This window comes from Lepeophtheirus salmonis, chromosome 3, assembly GCF_016086655.4.
Source record: "Lepeophtheirus salmonis chromosome 3, UVic_Lsal_1.4, whole genome shotgun sequence".
In the NCBI taxonomy this organism is placed as follows: domain Eukaryota; kingdom Metazoa; phylum Arthropoda; class Copepoda; order Siphonostomatoida; family Caligidae; genus Lepeophtheirus; species Lepeophtheirus salmonis.
The window spans coordinates 23,129,994-23,148,770 of NC_052133.2; the positions used below are offsets into that span (position 1 = coordinate 23,129,994).

The 18,777-nt window shown below is 33.2% G+C and overlaps 3 protein-coding genes across 5 annotated transcripts; 2 read left to right on the forward strand and 1 right to left on the reverse strand.

Moving 5' to 3' along the window:
• The first annotated feature begins 768 nt into the window (after nt 1-768).
• On the forward strand, nt 769-1,862 carry RpS9 (ribosomal protein S9). Of its 2 annotated transcripts, none has more exons than XM_040708744.2 (2): nt 769-928; nt 1,204-1,862. In XM_040708744.2, exon 2 carries the CDS (start codon nt 1,228-1,230, stop codon nt 1,798-1,800), a length of 573 nt encoding a protein of 190 aa, XP_040564678.1. In that variant the 5' UTR covers nt 769-928; nt 1,204-1,227; the 3' UTR covers nt 1,801-1,862. The 2 variants fall into 2 exon arrangements, with proteins under 2 accessions (XP_040564678.1, XP_071743285.1); XM_071887184.1 differs by having other exon boundaries at nt 830-928; nt 1,015-1,862.
• A 1,499-nt stretch (nt 1,863-3,361) lies between these two features.
• On the forward strand, nt 3,362-8,571 carry mle (dosage compensation regulator mle). 2 transcript variants are annotated; one of them, XM_071887183.1, is made up of 5 exons: nt 3,362-3,576; nt 4,010-5,274; nt 5,413-5,813; nt 5,870-8,001; nt 8,035-8,571. In XM_071887183.1, the coding sequence occupies exons 2-5, from the start codon at nt 4,078-4,080 to the stop codon at nt 8,406-8,408; spliced, it is 4,104 nt and encodes a 1,367-aa protein (XP_071743284.1). In that variant the 5' UTR covers nt 3,362-3,576; nt 4,010-4,077; the 3' UTR covers nt 8,409-8,571. The 2 variants fall into 2 exon arrangements, with proteins under 2 accessions (XP_071743284.1, XP_071743283.1); XM_071887182.1 differs by having other exon boundaries at nt 5,870-8,571.
• Nucleotides 8,572-14,433: 5,862 nt separating this feature from the next.
• LOC121114424 (uncharacterized) lies at nt 14,434-17,385 on the reverse strand. The gene is made up of 3 exons (XM_040708387.2): nt 17,263-17,385; nt 14,912-15,059; nt 14,434-14,844 (listed from the first exon to the last, which is right to left on the reverse strand). Exons 2-3 carry the CDS (start codon nt 15,018-15,020, stop codon nt 14,573-14,575), a joined length of 381 nt encoding a protein of 126 aa, XP_040564321.2. The 5' UTR covers nt 15,021-15,059; nt 17,263-17,385; the 3' UTR covers nt 14,434-14,572.
• Nucleotides 17,386-18,777: the final 1,392 nt, after the last annotated feature.

The window sequence follows — 18,777 nt, forward strand, 5'->3', positions numbered from 1 at the left end:
TATTTGAAATTTGAGCTCATATTTACCACTCAAAATCTAAGTAGATATTTGTTAAAGAGTTTTCTAAAGTAAATGTTGAAACGGTTATCGAATTATTTATTTAAACTGATGAATTTCCCATTAATATATAAAGTATTAATTTTAGTTTGTGTTTGTACAAAAAAATCGTGTGCTATGTTTCATTCATTTATATCTCTAAAGAGGAAATTCAGTCTTGATCGAATTCAAGAATGAATTCAGTGTATAAAATGTCATTGTTCGACGTTCATATGATATTAGCCTACCACTTTCACTTTCTGATCAAAAATGATGTTTATCAAAAGAACTGTTTGTGTGATTTAAGCTTGTGCTAGTCCAGTTAGTGTTAAAATTTTTAAATTATTATAATGCATGGGATCGACTATATTTTATTTAGTCAAATATACGTTTATGGCCGTTGAAATATAATAATATTTTTGTTTCATCATTAGATACTTTATTTAACATATTATGTAATTAAATGTGCCAAAAATTATCAATGTTTCCCTCAACCAAAGTTATCCACTGAGATTATATGCTTTTTGAAAATACTATGTAAATAAATATTAAATGAAGAAATTCATTGAAAAAAGCGTTCACATAATTGTTTATCTCTTTATTAAGATTTTCATACAGTTTTATTTTCTATCTGAATTACTAAGTGTGACCAACATTTGAGGATGATATGCTGAAAATAATTATTATTATTATATAAATAGAATTATTACATTTGATACATAAAAAATTTATATAATATTCTGAATAAAATATAGCCCACCCTTCTTCCTTTAAATACCTTTGGTACCTCTGAATAAAGCCTCGTTCAATAAATGTATTATAGATTTCCTCTTCCGTCATCTTTCTTTTCCCTCTAGCTCCTGAAGGCGAAGGACTTTTTTTTCCACGCTTGGTAAGATTTTGTAAATTTTAATAGTAGATAATGAATTTTAAGAAGTTTTTGGCTGTTTGGATAAAATCTAACTAGTGTACTTGTAGGCCCTATTGAAAGATATGGGGAAGTTTCTGAGATGGGATCCATTTTTCGATCCCGGATAAGCAAAAGTATATATTCACGAGAGCCACTAATTGAATTAATTACGTTCTCGGTATTTGGATGTTATGTTTTATTGCTGGTTTTTGGAGTTCTGAGCATATGATTAATCCTAGTCTCCTTTTTCACGCTAGTAAGTTAAAGAGTCTTTGATCGTCATGGTAAATGGACGCATCCCAACCAAACGCTCTAAGGTGTTTGCCACCCCCAGACGTCCTTTCGAAAAGACACGTTTGGACCAAGAGTTGAAGCTGATTGGTGAGTATGGGCTTCGCAACAAGAGAGAGGTCTGGAGAGTCAAGTACACTCTTGCCAAAATCCGTAAAGCTGCTCGTGATCTACTCACCTTGGAAGAGAAGGATCCTCGTCGCTTGTTCGAAGGAAACGCACTTCTCCGTCGTCTGGTGCGTGTGGGTGTCTTGGATGAGTCCCACATGAAGCTGGATTATGTTTTGGGTCTCAAGGTTGAAGACTTTTTGGAGCGCCGTCTTCAGACACAAGTTTTCAAATTGGGATTGGCAAAGTCCATTCATCACGCCCGTGTTCTTATTCGTCAAAGACATATTCGTGTCCGTAAGCAAGTCGTTAATGTTCCATCCTTTGTTGTCCGACTGGATTCACAAAAACACATCGACTTCAGTCTCAAGTCTCCCTTCGTCGGTGGCAAGCCAGGACGTGTCAAGAGGAAGAACTCCAAAAAGGGTGGAGACAAAGAAGAAGAGGAAGATTAAACCACTTGATCTATTTGTTATTAATTACCTATGATCTGTGTTAATAAAAACACTTAATATTACGCTATGACTACATTTTACTTAATCTCGCTCAGAACTCCGTAACCAGAAACAATTTCTATTTTCTTATTGTATCGGATTTTGGGACAGAAGGGCTTTATAGTCTGATATTTAATGCCACTGTGAAGCCTGTCAAAATTTCATATCCTCTCAAATTCCGATAGTGCTACTTGGTCAAATCTGTTTGTGTTCAGTATATTATTTACAGTCCTTAAGAGGATAGGACTCTGCATTCTTACCTAACAGCTTAGTTATATTTGACCGAATAGCATGATGTATTATGAAAGTAAGAAATAATTTGGGTTCTTTCTGGTAGGGATGCACTAATTAACCATCGGTGTCCCTACTGTTATGAACCTACCGCTATTTTACTTCACTTAAATAACATTCCTGTTTAATATAAAACTACTTAAAAGTCAGTAATTCCAAACTTTGGCTCCGTGGCTTAAAAAATTGATACGCTCTAGCATTTGCTAAAATTGGTTGCTTCCTCTACCAAGCAATAAATGGGTAATGGAGCTCCGCAGTGAGAAAATGTTGGGCTCTGACATAGGTCATGTCAAAGGAATTCAATTTAGATAACTAGGCTGGGGGGAGTATGTGTTGAGACGGGTTGCCACATCGATCATGCGTATACATGTGTAAATATGAATACATATCAGGGGAAGAATTGCTCAGACGGAGACTTCAAATATATCAAAAGTTATAACTATATATACACTTACACGTGTACTCGTACGATTGATGAATATAAGAAGTCCTTGGATATGACCTTAAACTTATATTATGGACAAGAACGTGAGGGGCTGTCTGTTGAACTCATAATATTGAACTGGAGAGATGTGAAAATAATTAATGCAATTTAATATTGAAAGGGGAAATACAATTGGAACTTTTTTTAGAGCCTTGCAATGGTCCGTAGGTATCCATACAACATGCGTGTTGAGAGCCTCCTTGACATTTGATCGCTCTGAAAAAGTTAGTTCAACTTGATCTATGAGTTTTTCTAATTAAAGTAGTCTTATCAGCCGCTTATTAGTTTTTGAACTATAAATCAAACGTAATGGGGAGGAATGAATGATTGCGATTAAGTTGAAAGTTTTAATGTGAATTGGGGTATGTGATGATACAACTTGAAACCGGGGATTTTCAAACCAACTATTTTAGGTAGATGTAGAAGAAAGTTAACTTCTTGTTAGTGTTGTGTCAGTTCAGTCTTAATACTGGTCCATCTGTCATGGGACCGGTCCTTCCGATTGTGTACTAAAACTGATAAAAAAGAAGATATAAAGTTGAGAGATGTCATCAAGGACCGAACTTCATAGGTTTTAAAGACAGACTCAATTACTTTTTGTACAAATTAGGAAAAAAGCAAGATACCAATTTCATCAACATTGTAGAGTCTGAAAAACTTAGGATTACATATAACAATGAATTCTGATATATATAATTTCAAAAATCTATGGCTATTTACAGAAGATTAAATTTTTTTTAGGGGGGGGAAATAAAACATTAAATTTTTTGGAAAATATTTCAAAAAATCCATGGCTATTCACAGAAAATTAAATTTTTTAGTAAGAATCATTCAAAACCACAGCCCCTCCAGCTCTCACCGTGCGGTCGCCCCTGACTTGAGTATTTTCATGGATGAGAGGGCCTTGTTGTATGCACAATGAATCAGAGGATAGATCTTGTAGCATGGGTTAGTAATAATTCGTAAGTTTCCTAAATTTATCAGTGGAGGGATCAAAACAATTAATAAACTGTTTATTAAGCAACCAAGAGTTATTTTAATCGTGTTGTTTTTGGAACTTTATTTCAATCAATGTCTTTAAGCTGTGTAAATTAATATCTTCAGTTAAATTTGAATTTCTACTCCAATGCTGCACTTAAATTTTAATTTTTTATCCTATACTTTCTGCTTTATATTTTCACTTACAGTTTATTCTCTTCAAATACACTTCCTCCTGAAGGAATTCCTTGTCTTTCCACTAATAACAACCCTACTAGTAATAATAACCTAAATCGTGTAAATATTTGTAGTTCATTTTGATTATGATTTTAATTAGAAGTTGGATGAAATGAATAAATCTTTCCTTCCCTGTTGTTTTCGAGTGAAGTTATTAAGTATGTTCTTCTCTTTCCATAGTTTGACAATTATAAGAGATTCTGTATTTCTGTTTTATTGAACGCTCGTAGTCTAGAACGCTCGACATTATGGATGTGAATGACGTTAAAGCATTTCTCTACAGTTGGCTTGGGAAGCGTAAAATAACCCCAGACTACAGTATAAGACCTGCTGGATCCAAAGTTAAACCACGATTTTTATGTGAACTTCGGGTAGAAGGTCATGATTACGTTGCATGTGGTAACTCAACTAATAAAAAGGATGCTCAATCAAATTCTGCCAAGGATTTTATTATGTATCTCTGTCGAAATGGTCATTTAAAAGATGATGAAGTTCCGTCAGGTTTAACAGAAGCTGCTGTGCCAGTGCCGAATTCGAATGTTTATACAAATTTAGGACTTTCACAACGTCCTGTTTTTCAACCAGGATTTGGACCTAATTCCCTTGGTGAAGCCTATCATCCGGTTGGAAAGAATAATGAATCTTTATCTTCCTTTAAGCAAGAATTTCTTGACAAAGTTAATAAGCAACAAATGGATGCCCAAGAAGAAATTGATGTTAATTCTGGTATTCATGGTAATTGGACCATGGAAAATGCAAAGTCTATGCTCCATCAATGGATGCAAAGTAATAAAATACGATCTGACTATAAATATCACCCTGCTGGTCCAGATCATAATCGTTCTTTTGTTGCTGAAATGAACATATACGTCAAAGAGTTAAGAAGAAATATTCAAGCTCGAGAAGCTGGGTCTAACAAACAATCTGCTTCAAAAAACTGTGCACTTTCTCTGGTTAGACAGTTGTTCCATTTAGGAGTAATTGGTCCATTCTCGGGAACTCTAAAAAAGAAAGAATCTTCCAACGCACCTGTATTTAATGTCACAGTGGATCCCAAAATAGTCGATGACATCCAAGATACTCTGAGTTCTATAGATTTCAGTCCGATAGATGTATCTAGTCTAAAAGATCAAATCACTGAGGATAACCCTTTGAATCTTATTTCTAATTCAGATTTTGTCAATGATCTCTTACCTGCATCTACCATAACCAAAGGAGGGGTTGTTTCTTGGTGTCCTCCTAAACCCAATTGGAACCCTTGGCAAGCATGTAATATTGATGAAGGGCCTCTAGCTAGTGCATCTATGGATCAAATTTCAGAAGATATTCTTCAATCATGGGGAGAAAGCCAAAAAGTGAGCTCTGATGTTCAAGCACAGAATAAAGCTCGTTCTGCATTGCCAATCTTTGACATGAAAAACGAAATACTTGGTGCCATTTATGATGTAAGTATGGTTTTTGTTAATATATATATTTGCCTAATTTCAATACCAAAAATAACCAAATCCATGGATATTAAACGTACTATCTGTAATACTGTCTAATAATTAATATTTTCATTTGATCTCTAATTACATCTTCAGAATCCAGTTGTCCTTATTCGAGGTAATACCGGCTGTGGAAAAACGACACAAGTTTGCCAATTTATTCTTGATGACTATATTCAGTCAGGACAAGCTTCGTTGTGTAACATTGTAGTTACACAGCCTCGAAGAATATCGGCAGTCTCAGTTGCCGATCGAGTTGCAAGTGAACGATGTGAAGAATTGGGAGTTACGGCAGGCTATAGTGTACGATTTGAATCTGTTTTACCGAGACCCTATGGTTCTATCTTTTTCTGTACTGTTGGGGTTCTATTAAAGAAACTTGAATCAGGGCTGAGGGGTGTATCCCATGTAATTGTTGACGAAATCCATGAACGAGATGTGAATACGGATTTTATTTTAGTGGTTCTTCGTGACATGATTCATACATATCCAGACTTGTAAGTTATTTAAAAAAATATTATTCAATTTTGTATTATATTATCATTATTTTTAGACGGGTAATACTCATGTCAGCGACTGTGGACACCACTCTCTTTGCTAAATATTTTAACCAATGTGTTGTTGTTGAAGTACCTGGGAGTGCTTATCCTGTTCAGGATTATTACTTGGAAGACTGTATTCAGATGACAAATTTTATTCCCTCACTTCCGCCACGAAAAAACAAGAAGGATGAAGATGATTGTGGGGAAGAGGCTGATGACGTCGACATCACAAACAATATTTCTAATGAATATTCAGAACAAACCAAAAAAGTTTTAAAAACGATGGGGGATAAGGAAATTAATTTTGAGCTTATTGGGGCTCTAATGCAATATATTGATGGACTCAACATTCAAGGAGCAGTTTTAATTTTTCTTCCTGGTTGGAACACAATATTTGCTCTCATGAAATGGCTCCAGGATCACCCTGTACTTGGAGGCCCTAAATATTCAATTGTTCCTCTTCATTCTCAATTGCCTCGTGAGGACCAACGTCGTTGTTTTGATCATGTTCCTGATGGAGTTACAAAAATAATATTGTCAACTAATATTGCAGAATCATCTATTACTATTGATGATGTAGTTTATGTAATCGACTCTTGTAAAGTAAAAATGAAACTTTTTACATCTCATAATAATATGACCAACTATGCGACTGTTTGGGCCTCCAAGACAAATTTACAACAACGTAAGGGTCGAGCAGGTCGTGTGCGTCCTGGTTTTGCATTTCATCTTTGTTCAAGAGCCAGATACGAGTCTTTAGAAGAATATATGACGCCTGAAATGTTTCGTACTCCTCTTCACGAAATTTCATTAAGTATAAAGTTACTCAGGCTTGGATCTATTGGACAATTTCTGAGTAAGGCTCTAGAGCCTCCCCCAATTGATGCTGTAATTGAGGCGGAAGTTCTTCTCAGAGAAATGAAATGTCTTGACAATAATGATGAACTTACTCCTCTGGGTAAGATATTAGCTCGTTTGCCTGTGGAACCTCGATTAGGAAAAATGTTGATATTCGGATGCATATTTTCATGTGCTGATGCACTTTGTACTATTGCGGCTCAAGCATCTTGTGGAGCTGAACTGTTTATTACCGAATTAACCAGAGGTAGGTTGAATTTTCAACAGCGATCGTTTTCTGGATGTCGATTTTCGGATCATATTGCTGCCCTGAATGCTTTTAATCAATGGGAAGAAGCTAAAGAATATGGAGAACGGTCCGAAACAGGTTTCTGTGACCAAAAAGGCATCAATATATCTACTATGAGAGTCACGGCAGACGCAAAGTCTCAACTCAAAGATCTTTTAATTAAAGCTGGATTTCCGGAGGAATGTATGATACCTCAATGCTATAATTTCTCTGGGCCTGATGGAAAGTTAGATGTTGTCATTGCTCTTCTTATCATGGGACTTTATCCTAATATATGTATGCATAAAGAAAAACGAAAAGTCTTAACAACTGAAGCGAGAACAGCTCTTGTCCATAAATCTTCGGTGAATTGTTCTAAGGAAGCTATTGAATTTCCACTACCTTTCTTCGTCTTTGGAGAAAAGATACGTACAAAAGCCGTAAGTTGCAAAAAAATGACCATGGTAAGTCCTGTCCATTTAATTCTATTTGGATGCAAAAAAATTGAGTTACATCAAAATGAAGTTGTACGAATGGATAATTGGATAAATTTAAATGTGAATCCTCAGTATGTTGCTATGATTACTGCATTAAGGCCTTGTATTGATATTCTAATAATTCATGCATCATCTGACCCCGAAGACATTAAAGAGTTAGTGCATCGGGAAGAAAAAGTCATTCAAATGTTTCAAAAATTATGTCGTGTTACTGAGATTGGTCAATTCCCTAGTCATGGCAATCGGAAGATGAATCGTAATTACAATAGTGATGATGGACCACCAGCCAAAAGAGGTGGCTATGCGAAGTCATTTGGAAGAGGCCATTCTTCGGGAGGATTATTTGGAAATAATACGTCGACGGGTAGGTCAGATAATATGAATGATACTGGTGGCCAATGGAATAGTAATCGAGGAGGTGGTATGATGGGAGGTCGTAATTCTAGTGGAGGAGGTCGAGGTTCCCTTGGTAGTAATTTTAGCCGTGGAGGTTCCTTTGGTGGAAATTTTAGCCGTGGAGGTTCTTTTGGTGGAAATTTTGGCAGTGGAGGAGGTTCCTACGGTGGAAATTTAGACCGTAGGGGAGGAGGTTCCTACAGTGGAACTTCAGGCCGAGGAGGAGGAAGCTCTTTTGGTGGAAATTTAGGCCGTGGAGGAGGAAATTCCTTTGGTGGAAATTTTGCACGTGGAAGAGGTACTTCTGGCTGGGGTTATAATTCCTATCGAGGTGGTAGTAGTGAGTCCTTTGGAAGTATGAATAATTATCCACAGCAAAATGATAACTTTTCAAGAAGTAATAACGGAGATAGGGATTTCTCAGGTAATTTCAATTCACGAAGGGATGACGGAGGTCAATCCTTCGGTCGAGGTTTCAGCAATAGCTATAGTGGTGGTGGTGGAAACAGAGGTTATGGTGGAGGCTATTAAGAATGAGTGACCATATTGTATATAATTAAAAGTATTATTGTAATACATTTTAAAAACTCAAGATGTATTTATTTCATATTTATTACATTCATGTCAATATATGTATTTAATTTACTTTATAGTTGTAAATACACTTAATAAAATTATAATTTACTCAAACAAATATGAATTTGTTTACATTTATTTATCTCCTACACATAGAACATTTATATACTTTTTAAGAAAATGGCATGTACGGGGCACAGGCAGCTTGTCCAAATTTATTAAGATAATATTTAACTTTTCACGCAAATTTTCTTAAAAACAGCTCACAAAATAAAGTAATCATCCTCAAGGTTGTGCCCGGTTCTATGGTCTCTGTTCTTTTATATAAAGGTAACAGGCATTTAAAAACTAGGCGCGTCGCTAGAAAATTCTGGCTCACGAAATTATATTAGATACCAATAGGGCCGTAGATACATCATACGTATAGTTGATAATATTGTAGAGAAAAACGCGTGCAAGGAGAAGGGGGAAAAAAGACATATGGTATCATTGTTTAAAATACTGATGTGATTATCATCTGCCTGCTTTATTATGATTTTTGAGGGTATAACGAATGTATTTATTAGCAAAATGTTTAATGAAGATATACTAAGTATAATTGACTTAGACGTTTTTTATCCGTTAAAGTAGATTTGAAAACGTCACACTCCGTCTTTACGTGGTCCTTCGAGACGGATTCTTGATATAAATCTTGAGATCTACGTTTGATGATTATTTTGGATTATCTGTTGGTTCCTTGTGAATAGCAACTCTTTCTTTCTAATTGTGTTTTCAAGGGATTCGAATCTGATATTCTATTGGCAGGAATTAAGTCTGCAAGTCCAGCATCCTATGTCTGAATAATTTATTGGCTATCTCGCTTCCTGGAGTTTTGATTACTGATCCTGACTTCCGAATTCACTTCCTCTTTTCAAAAGAGCTAGAAACTCTAGTTGTATTTTCAAGGGATTCGAATCTGACATTTTATCGGCAGGAATTAAGTCTGCAAGTCCAGCATCCTGTTTCTGAATAATTTATTTGTTATGTCGCTTCCTGGAGTTTTGATTACTGATCCTGACTTCCGAATTCACTTCCTCTTTTCAAAAGAGCTAGAAATTCTAATTTTATTTTCAAGGGATTCGAATCTGATATTTTATCGGGAATAATTAAGTCTGCAAGTCCAGTATCCTGTGTCAAGATAATTTATTGGGTTGTTTCCTAGAAGTTTATCATCAATCTTGATTCTTGAATCCACACTATAACTAGCACCATATTCTTAATTTAATTTGGACTTTTTTCTGATCAATTTCGGTTGATCTCATTTGAATTTTTAATAAACCTAAATTTATTATATTTTTTTTTTTTTAGAAAGAAAAGAAAATATCTATGTCTCGACAGGTCGAAGCACTTTCCTATGGTCTCTCTTCTTGCGAGGAAAGCTCGCTTCGATTAACATTGAGGATACTTTTATCTCAGGTCCACACTAAAAGTTCTAAGGAAGACATTGAGAGTCTCGTCAAAGAGATTTTCCCCTTTGCTGCATCTCGTTACTCTGAGTATGAGAAGGTGTTCACGGATTGCCGAGTGCCTTATTAAGGTTAAATGCCCTTCTTCGGAATGGATAAGAGCTTGCATTAGTATTAAGAAATGCGCCTTCTGTTTGCCTACGTTCAATGAGAAACATAGAGAGGAGTGCTTGGGTTAATATCCTTTGTGTGGGAATCGTCACAACGTCGTTATATACGATAAAAATCCCAATAGGAAAACAACGAGTCCCAAAGAATTTCCTCGGAAAAGTAGGCTAGAGAGAAACAGTGGATCCAATAGCAGAGCTAAACGTCCTGCTATGACCATAGCAGTCCTGCTATGTGCTTCAGGAGCTTCTAAAATCTCAGCAAGATACTAATAATCACCTGAAAACTTTTATTACATCTTGAGAAGAAAAAAATCCTCCAAAAGATAAAGAAAATTATAAAAGTATTAATCGTAGAAATAAAAATTCACGTAAAAATGGTATAAACGACTCTTTATTTTTTTTCTATGAAAAACATTCAAATTTAATTATTACAATGAAAGTGTGGATAGTATGTTAAGAATTATGAACAATAATTTTAACAATGAACCTCAGAAAAGTTCTGATTAATTTACAATGTCAAACCCTGTTACTAGGGATGGTTTAAAACTTGCATTTTCCAATAGTAATCTTAGTCTTCGAAAAGTTGTGAATGTATCGGGGAAGTCCCATCATCCTCTGAATAAGAGAGATGCAACTAATATCAGTAACATAAATGCTTTGGGGAAAATATATAATTCAAAAAACTTGCCTCTTGAAAGAGCTCTATAAGCGATGTCAATTAATTTAGTAAAATATCTGACAATATCCTTAAATACCATTAATGCATTCTGTGCTACTTTATGTTGTTGGGTTATTAATCCTGTAAATGGGAAATCATATAAGGTTCAAATTTTACTTGATTCAGGGGTAAACCTATCAATGATTGAATCTGCTACAGCAAAATATCTAGGATTAAAATGAGATAATATCGATATTGCTGTTGCAGGGGGGAGCAATAAATTCATATAAAGAAAAACAAGTTGTTTTTGAATTAGTAAATTTGAAGAATTTTACTTGTCGCTATTACTTGTAAACAAATTGGTAATTTCATAGATCCAATTCAATTTAATCCTAAGAAATGGGATTACAATAAAACAATAAGTTCACAGAAGAGTTACCTAGTAGACGAACTAGAGATTTTCAAATTCTTCTTTCGGAAACTTATTATTCCGCAATAATGCTTCAGGAACAAAATATGATTTTGCTACCTTCAGGAGAAACTGACATGACATTCCCTGTTGCTAAGTGGACTATCTTAGAATGGGTCCTTAGTGGAGCAGATGGAATTTCAGAACGAATTATTATTGATAATAAGGCTTCTTTGTATTCTGGAATTATTACTCAAATTAAAAAGTATGAATCCTTTGATCTTGATACTATTTATCATTCTCTCGAGTTTAACTTAACTAAGTTTTGGAATGGGGAGAATGTGGGTATAAATTCTAAAGAACCAATTACTGCAGAACTTACCTCATTGGAGCTCCAGGCTAATTTGCATATGCAAAGAACTTCGATACATCTAGGGGTGATTAGTTCATAAAAATGCCATAGATTGATAGTGATCCTAATGGTAGAGTTCTATCTGATAACTACAGTAGAGCCATTGCTGTCATAAATCGAGTTCATGATAAGGTCAAACCTTAGTTGAAGAGGCTTATCAAGAGTTTCTTGATCTTGATTATGCTGAGGAAGTTCTTTCTAACGAAAGAACTACAAAACATCCCAGTTATATCCTGACATCAAGACCTGTCTTTCGTCTTGATAAGGACTCTACAAATTGTAGAATCGTGGTAAATGTATCCTTACCTGATGTCAAAGATAAAACTAAATTTCTGAATAAGCTACTAATGCCAGATAAGAATATGCTTCCACAAATAATGGAACTTATTCTAAAGGTGAAATGCAAGAAGTATTTTGTCAATGTAGACATTAAAAAGATGTTCTTATCGATAAATCTTGCAACCCACTTGATAAAGATATGTTCCATTTTTATGGGGAAGGCCTGGAGATTATGTCTCACCATTTATAATGCAATTTAAACTGATTCTTCTTTTATTATGGGAAGGCAAGTTTAAGTGGGACGAAAGCCTTAAGTCTAAAGACACCGAAGCTGCTAAAGAGGCCGTTAAGACCTAAAAAACTGAGGAAGGCAAAAAGCTGAGTCAACTTGTTTACTCAAAAAGAATACCAATGCCAAAAATTCTCCGTGAGAAAAGTAAGCTTGAAGACATGTTGACGATTGGTCGAGCAGAACTTGTTGGTCTAACTATGGAAAATTATATTCAGAATGCACTTAAGCCAATGGTATATAACACAGTCATATTTACCGACTCCCTATTAAATCTGCAGGGGATACAAAGAGGTAAAGGATGTTGTAATCCATGGGAAGAACGTAGAGTTCGCAAAGTACTTGACATTCTCTCCGGTGCACAAGTAAGGTTTTGTCCAAGAGTCCTCAATCCAGCAGATTTGCCTAGTAGAGGGTACTACATGAATGGACTTCAATGAAAGAATAGAGTTTTGGAAACACGGCCCAAGGTTTCTCTAAGAATGCTGGGATAAATGGTCAAAACAGCTACGGCCAACTGAAGTCTCTGAGAACAAACCTAAGACTAATGGGTCCGATCTGGTGATATATTTGAATCAGATCTAGGCCATAGCCTCTGAAAGTCATAAAGTTATTGTCTATGAAGCACAAACCAAATCTACTTCGATTATAGATAAACTTATTCGACGATGTTCTAAGTTATTTATAATTAAAAGAGTGCCAGGCGATGGCCCCATAAAGAGTATGTTCAATCCCTAAAAGTATCTAGGGAAGAATCAGAATGGCCAGAAGTTCTTTTAATTAAATTCGAACAAGAAACCAGGCTTATAAACCGGATAAAAAAACCTTAAAGACAACTGCTCTGAGTCTGCAAAACGTATGATTGTCCCGGGATCACCTCTCAGGAATCTTCCTGTTTTTTACGAAAAAGAATCAGAAGTCATAAGACTTCAGAGCCGATTACGCGTGTCTTCCACTATTGCTTTTGACACTACTAATTCTATAATTATACTCAGGGGAACTTTGGCTGAGAGACTCATACTTGATACACATCAACATCTATTTCCTTATTCACAGAAACAATCGTTCAATTGGTTCCAGTTCTTGATAGACCAACAAGGGTATAATTGATCATCCTTTTTGAAAATCAAAATAAAGTTATTTTATTGGCAGCAGGGCCGGATTAGAACTGTAGGCAATCTTAATATATCAGGAGAACTCGAAAGCCCCCTTCTCAAAAAATTAATAATGTTGTATAAAATATGTCCAGTGGGTATGTAAAAATAAAACCTGTATTGCCTGGAGTTATTAGGCGTCGACGAACATACAAATTTTGGTTTAATAATAGAGACGATAATTCCCAACGAATCCTAGGTGTGGCTCTTAAGAATAAAAAAAAAATATTTTAGCAGTTTGAGAAAATAAACAAATATGATTTGGTGAGCCAGAGAGTACTTTAGCTCTTTGCTAAACCCATACAATTATATCTAAAGTTACGTTCATTTTTTAAAATTTTATTTAATTCATTTTATACAATGCTCCTTGTATATTTGAATTTGCCACGTCTTTCTAAATTTTTTTTCCATGGATTGTTTTATGAGAACAAGCAAATAAATTAAGTCCAAAATATGTAAAAAGTTTCATTTGGCCGTCTAATATAAAGTTAATGAATAAAAAAAAGTAAATCAAAATGATTAAGTTAATTTCATTGAAAAAGTTATATATTTTTCGTTTAAGTAACATTATTGTCTTTGAATATAAGGTGTGGGCTTCAGCCAACACCCTACGGAAGCCCCTGCCTTAGTTTTGTAAGAATTAATTATTTAACTAAAACATTATTTTTGAATAAGTAATAAATTATAATAATTACCATGTATGGGAATGAATATTAAATGTGAATTAGTTGAAAATGACAAGATTTGCACAGGTTATTTTTCTTTTTAAATGTTTTTATAATTAATGTTTTTGCAACACAGTGAGTTTTCGATTTTCCCTTCAATGGTTAGTTTGTCTTCTTCACATAAATGAATTGTCTTCCAAGGAGATTTTCAGATATTTATTTGGTCAACTATAATTGACCAAAGAATTAGATAATGTTTTTTAAGTAGCTTAGATTTTTTACATTTGGTATATAACACATAACAATCGTTACTTATAATATGTCAAAAACTTGTACAAAAAAATCATATCATAGCGTAATTTTGTGTTTATGATACCCCATAATGTGTATTTATTAACTATTTTATACATATATATAAAATAAGAATAATGATATTTTAATTGAAAACACGAAATCAAATACTTAATGAATAAATATTCTTAATATACAAATACAGTGAATTATGCTACCACGGTTAATCTATTAGATCAGTCAGACAAATTTATATGTACATTGTAAAAACCAACTTTAACTATACTCAAAATATTTAATTTTCTCGAATCTTTGCATTTTCCAAAATAGGAGCGTCATTGGAACCTTTAGAGAGATTCCAAATTACTCCCGACCAACATATTTTCGAGTAATTTATTGTATTGAGCTGATGATCCTTCAGATTTACTCCTTGATCTATCTCTCGCATCCTCCACGTCCCAGTCTTCCAAATGGATATCTTCGTCAAGATCCTTGATAACTTTTTCCAAATCCTTCAAGTCAAATTCATTTTTACCTTCGTTTTTATCCAGGCTATTTTCTTGATTGAAGGGATGGATTTGAGACATGTAAGGAGATTTGGGGCTAGGTCTAATCTTATCTTAATATAAGAAAAGAAATATTATACTTCGGATGAATATGTACTTAACTCTAATATATGTAGATACCTCGATCAAATATGATGTCTTTTTTTGTAGGAGCGACAGATAGAGAAATTATTTTATCATTGTCTAATATTCCTTGAATTGAGATATGTGATGGAAGGCTACTCGACATGTTTTCTATTAGTCCATCCAGGGTTTTTTTAAGCGACACCTTAAAATATTAGAATACTTGAGGGTGATTGATTTTATTCAATACAGTGGTAAAAAGATCTAAGGAGACAGGGGCGTCCAACCAAGGACTTTTTGTCTTGGCAGAAAAAAAAAATATATATATGGTGTTGTAAGAAAAATTTCGAGGATTTTTTTTCTATCTTATGTTGTGACTTGTGTTGAAGATAATTTTACATGGCTGTACGTAAAGAAATATTCTAACACAAGAAATGAAAGAAAAATGGGAGTTTATATTTATCTAGTAAACGACACGTAGTTGTTTTATTTAATGAATCTGGGTGTCGTTTACTAAATAAATACAATTACAATTTTTCTTTCATATCCTGGGGTAGAAGATGTCTTCGGGCTGCAAGAAGAAATTTTTAGCTAAGAAAGATCACTTGAAAAAGTAATAAAGTTATAAAGAAATAAGTGAAAGTATATTTTAAAAAAAGATTCGAAATTTATTTTATGAAAAGCTTAAAAAAATCGAAATATAATTCAAATTTTCAAAAAAGGAAATAAAGAAAGGGTCCCACATATTTATCTTTATCCCTGTCCATCATCACGCAAAAACCCACCCTTATACTGAATTAATGATAATATAATGTAAAAAATTCACATATGTTTCAAACTATAAAATTATAAAGGTTTCTTGATAATATTTTAAACTTAAAGCAATATTTTTTCAAGTACTTTAATATTTTAAAAAATAATGACTTTTAGAAGTTTCACTCTAAAAAAATTTATGAAATTCTGAATTAATAAATTACTATATTTTTTTAAATTATTGTAATAAAAAAATGATAATTTTATAAGCTTTGAAGAAAGTTTTATTTCTTGGTAATAACTACAAATTAAGTCTTTGTATCTAACACGTCGTTACCTTTATTGATGTATCACACAATCTTTCCTCCAAAAAGAAAGATCGACAAGAAATTGGATTCCTGTTCTTTTGGAAACGGAGCATATGTATTGAATAATTTATTACTTTGTATATTTATCAAATAAATTATGAAATAGCCATGACGTATCAATGGAGAAGAAGGAATCGGTAGCTGACAACAAAATACATACTTGGTATTTTTGTGTTAGTGAGGTAACGTCGTGCTAATTTAAAGCATATGATATTACTTTTAAATATTACTATTTTTGCAAATTATTTGATCAAGATTGTCGAAAAAATAAAAACTTTTATAAACTCCAAGCATGATAACACCGGCATCCATAAAATAAATAAGCATTTGTGTTCTATCCAAATTTACAAAATTGAGTATGAGAAAAATTTAAAAAGAATTCATACTCAAAAATTTCACGTCCTTCCTAAATGAATATTTTTTTAAAAATTAGGTACTCCCTCAAATGGTGTTGTACGACTCTGCTTATGTATAGCGATAGATACTTATTTAGGGGTAGATAACTAGGACGGGATATATTTTATGTCCTATATGAAGGGCCAATGCAACTATAATATATATGTAGTTGTTCAAAGCATAAGGAAATGAATTTTAATGCAACAAATTCCAATCCCTTTGGATTGATAACAAATCTCTTGGTTTAAAATTCAAATTTTTATTCAAAAAACATATACTAATCTTTCAAAAATACTTTATAATATCAAAACCTTACATTTTAAAGGAAGTTGTTGTTTTGGAGCCTTTTTGATTACGAAGCATTTATTTTTTAAAAGTTTTACAAACTAAAAAATTAGCAAATAAAAAGAAGGGCTTTATTGAATTAACTTTCTTTTCTTTAACTCCTCCTTAGTCATAGGTAAAGAAAGGATCCGTGTAAAGAAAAAACTAAGTATATCGCTTAGAAAAGGAAAAACAGTTCATGTATGTGCTCTTTCTTCTCTTTTGTTCATTATTTAATAAGTCGTTTGTGTGTGTTAACATTTCCCTCTGAAAGAAGAATTCTCGCCTATCTTAGGTTTAAAATTGATTTAAAATGCATTATAAAATAAATAAATATGGATTTAATATAATTATAATATTTTCCCTGTACTTATGCTATTTTAAATGTATTAATCTTATTTATAGCAGTTATTTATTTTTTACTCCCAAAATCATATAACAGGAAGTTGATATTAACAAAGATCTTAATTCAGAAATACCATATGTCTCACTCATGCCTTTTTTTCACGTCCTTACAAAAAATGACATCTCTACCTATGACCCAGTTACCCCTTAATTGATATATACCAATGTGCATTTCCTCAATGATATGACGAGACCAATGAAAGTTTTTACCAATGATATACTATCCCCTTTTTGTTCTTCATTGTTCTTCAACGATGAGTCGATTCTTCGAAAGTGTAAACTTGGCATTAATCTCTACAATAGAAAGAAACCTTCATTTTGTTATTTAACTTTAATGAATTGTGAATGTACCTCATTTAAATCGTGTATAAAATGAAGTATTTTGTATTTTTCTACATATCCTTCATCCATTAGATCTTTAAAGGATTTCTCGATCTCCTCTAAACCCATTTCTGTACTCTGAAAACTTAAATGTTATTTCATGCATTTCTGTGAAATGAAATATCAATTCGGCTTTTGTAATTTCTGGATTTTTGAGTACACTTAAAATAATTAATCTTTTAAAGTGATAAATTGTACATAAACTGTACCATAGATAATACATAAAGTGACAAAAATTACTTAAGGCTGCTGTTATCACATGATTTCATTGCAGCTGTTGCTGCAAGAGTTTTACCATATTTTGACTTGCCTTCAGTAAGATTTTTCAAGTTAATATAAGTATATATGGTATGAAAAAGTTCCCCCTTCTACAGTTGACTTGAAATTTGGACATAACAGTGCCCTTAAACAATCTATTTATGTACGTTATGTTCTGGTATAGGCCAACTTTTGGTTATACTTCAAAGGTGTATCTATTTTCCACAGACATAAGAGAACAGGCTGGAACGGATATTTCCACCTCAAGTCTTCAACTTTGAATATTAATGTAACACTTCACTTTAAAAACAAAAGTATATTTAGTCGTGGTTGTAAAATTGCATTCTAAATATTTCTATTATACATTGTTTCGCCAATGCTATACGTTTCAAGCTATAATAATCAGGTTACTCCTTGAAAAAAATATTACTGTTTGACCAGTGTTTCTAAACTGTTCATTTATTGTTATAAAATATGATTAAAAATTCTCATTTTATCATAGGAGAGTGTGTTTACTGTGGAAATGTTAGTTGAGGGGAACAAAAATCAAGAAATTAGAGACACACTGGTTCTGGTTACAGTGTTCAAAGTGCATCATCAAATAATTCCAGAAATTACTTTTAATTGATTTGGAATAAATATAGAAAGAATATTCCATTTTACAATAAGTAAGCACTACTTATTGTAAAATGGAATATTTTTTCTATATTTATTCTTATCAGTTCTTATTTAGGACCGAGCAGTAGTCATGGCTGGTTTCGACCCATTCAAAAATGTTGATAATAATAATAAAAAAAAAATGACATCTGATGTTGTATTAAATAGTTTTTTCTCATTTCAATCTAAAATGATTCAAGATTGATTAGTCGTTAGGACCAGCTGTCTCAAAAACCAATTTCTTTTTTAGACTAGAATAGACTCATCCAAAAAATATGGTTTACACAACACCAAATATATGTATAATGTATTATGTACATTATGCAAATTTTATTTTGCTTGAAAAATATCATTTACCTCTATGTATGATGCAAACGTAAC

What these genes read in the sequence shown, in the direction of transcription:
- RpS9 (XM_040708744.2), top strand. Translation starts at nt 1,228, where the DNA reads ATGGTAAATGGACGCATCCCAACCAAACGCTCTAAGGTGTTTGCCACC.
- LOC121114424 (XM_040708387.2), bottom strand. Translation starts at nt 15,020, where the DNA reads ATGTCGAGTAGCCTTCCATCACATATCTCAATTCAAGGAATATTAGAC. An exon ending in AGACATCATATTTGATCGAG is followed by an intron (nt 14,845 to 14,911) that starts GTATCTACATAT and finishes TCTTATATTAAG; the next exon opens with ATAAGATTAGACCTAGCCCC.
- mle (XM_071887182.1), top strand. Translation starts at nt 4,078, where the DNA reads ATGGATGTGAATGACGTTAAAGCATTTCTCTACAGTTGGCTTGGGAAG. An exon ending in TACTTGGTGCCATTTATGAT is followed by an intron (nt 5,275 to 5,412) that starts GTAAGTATGGTT and finishes TTACATCTTCAG; the next exon opens with AATCCAGTTGTCCTTATTCG. An exon ending in ATTCATACATATCCAGACTT is followed by an intron (nt 5,814 to 5,869) that starts GTAAGTTATTTA and finishes CATTATTTTTAG; the next exon opens with ACGGGTAATACTCATGTCAG.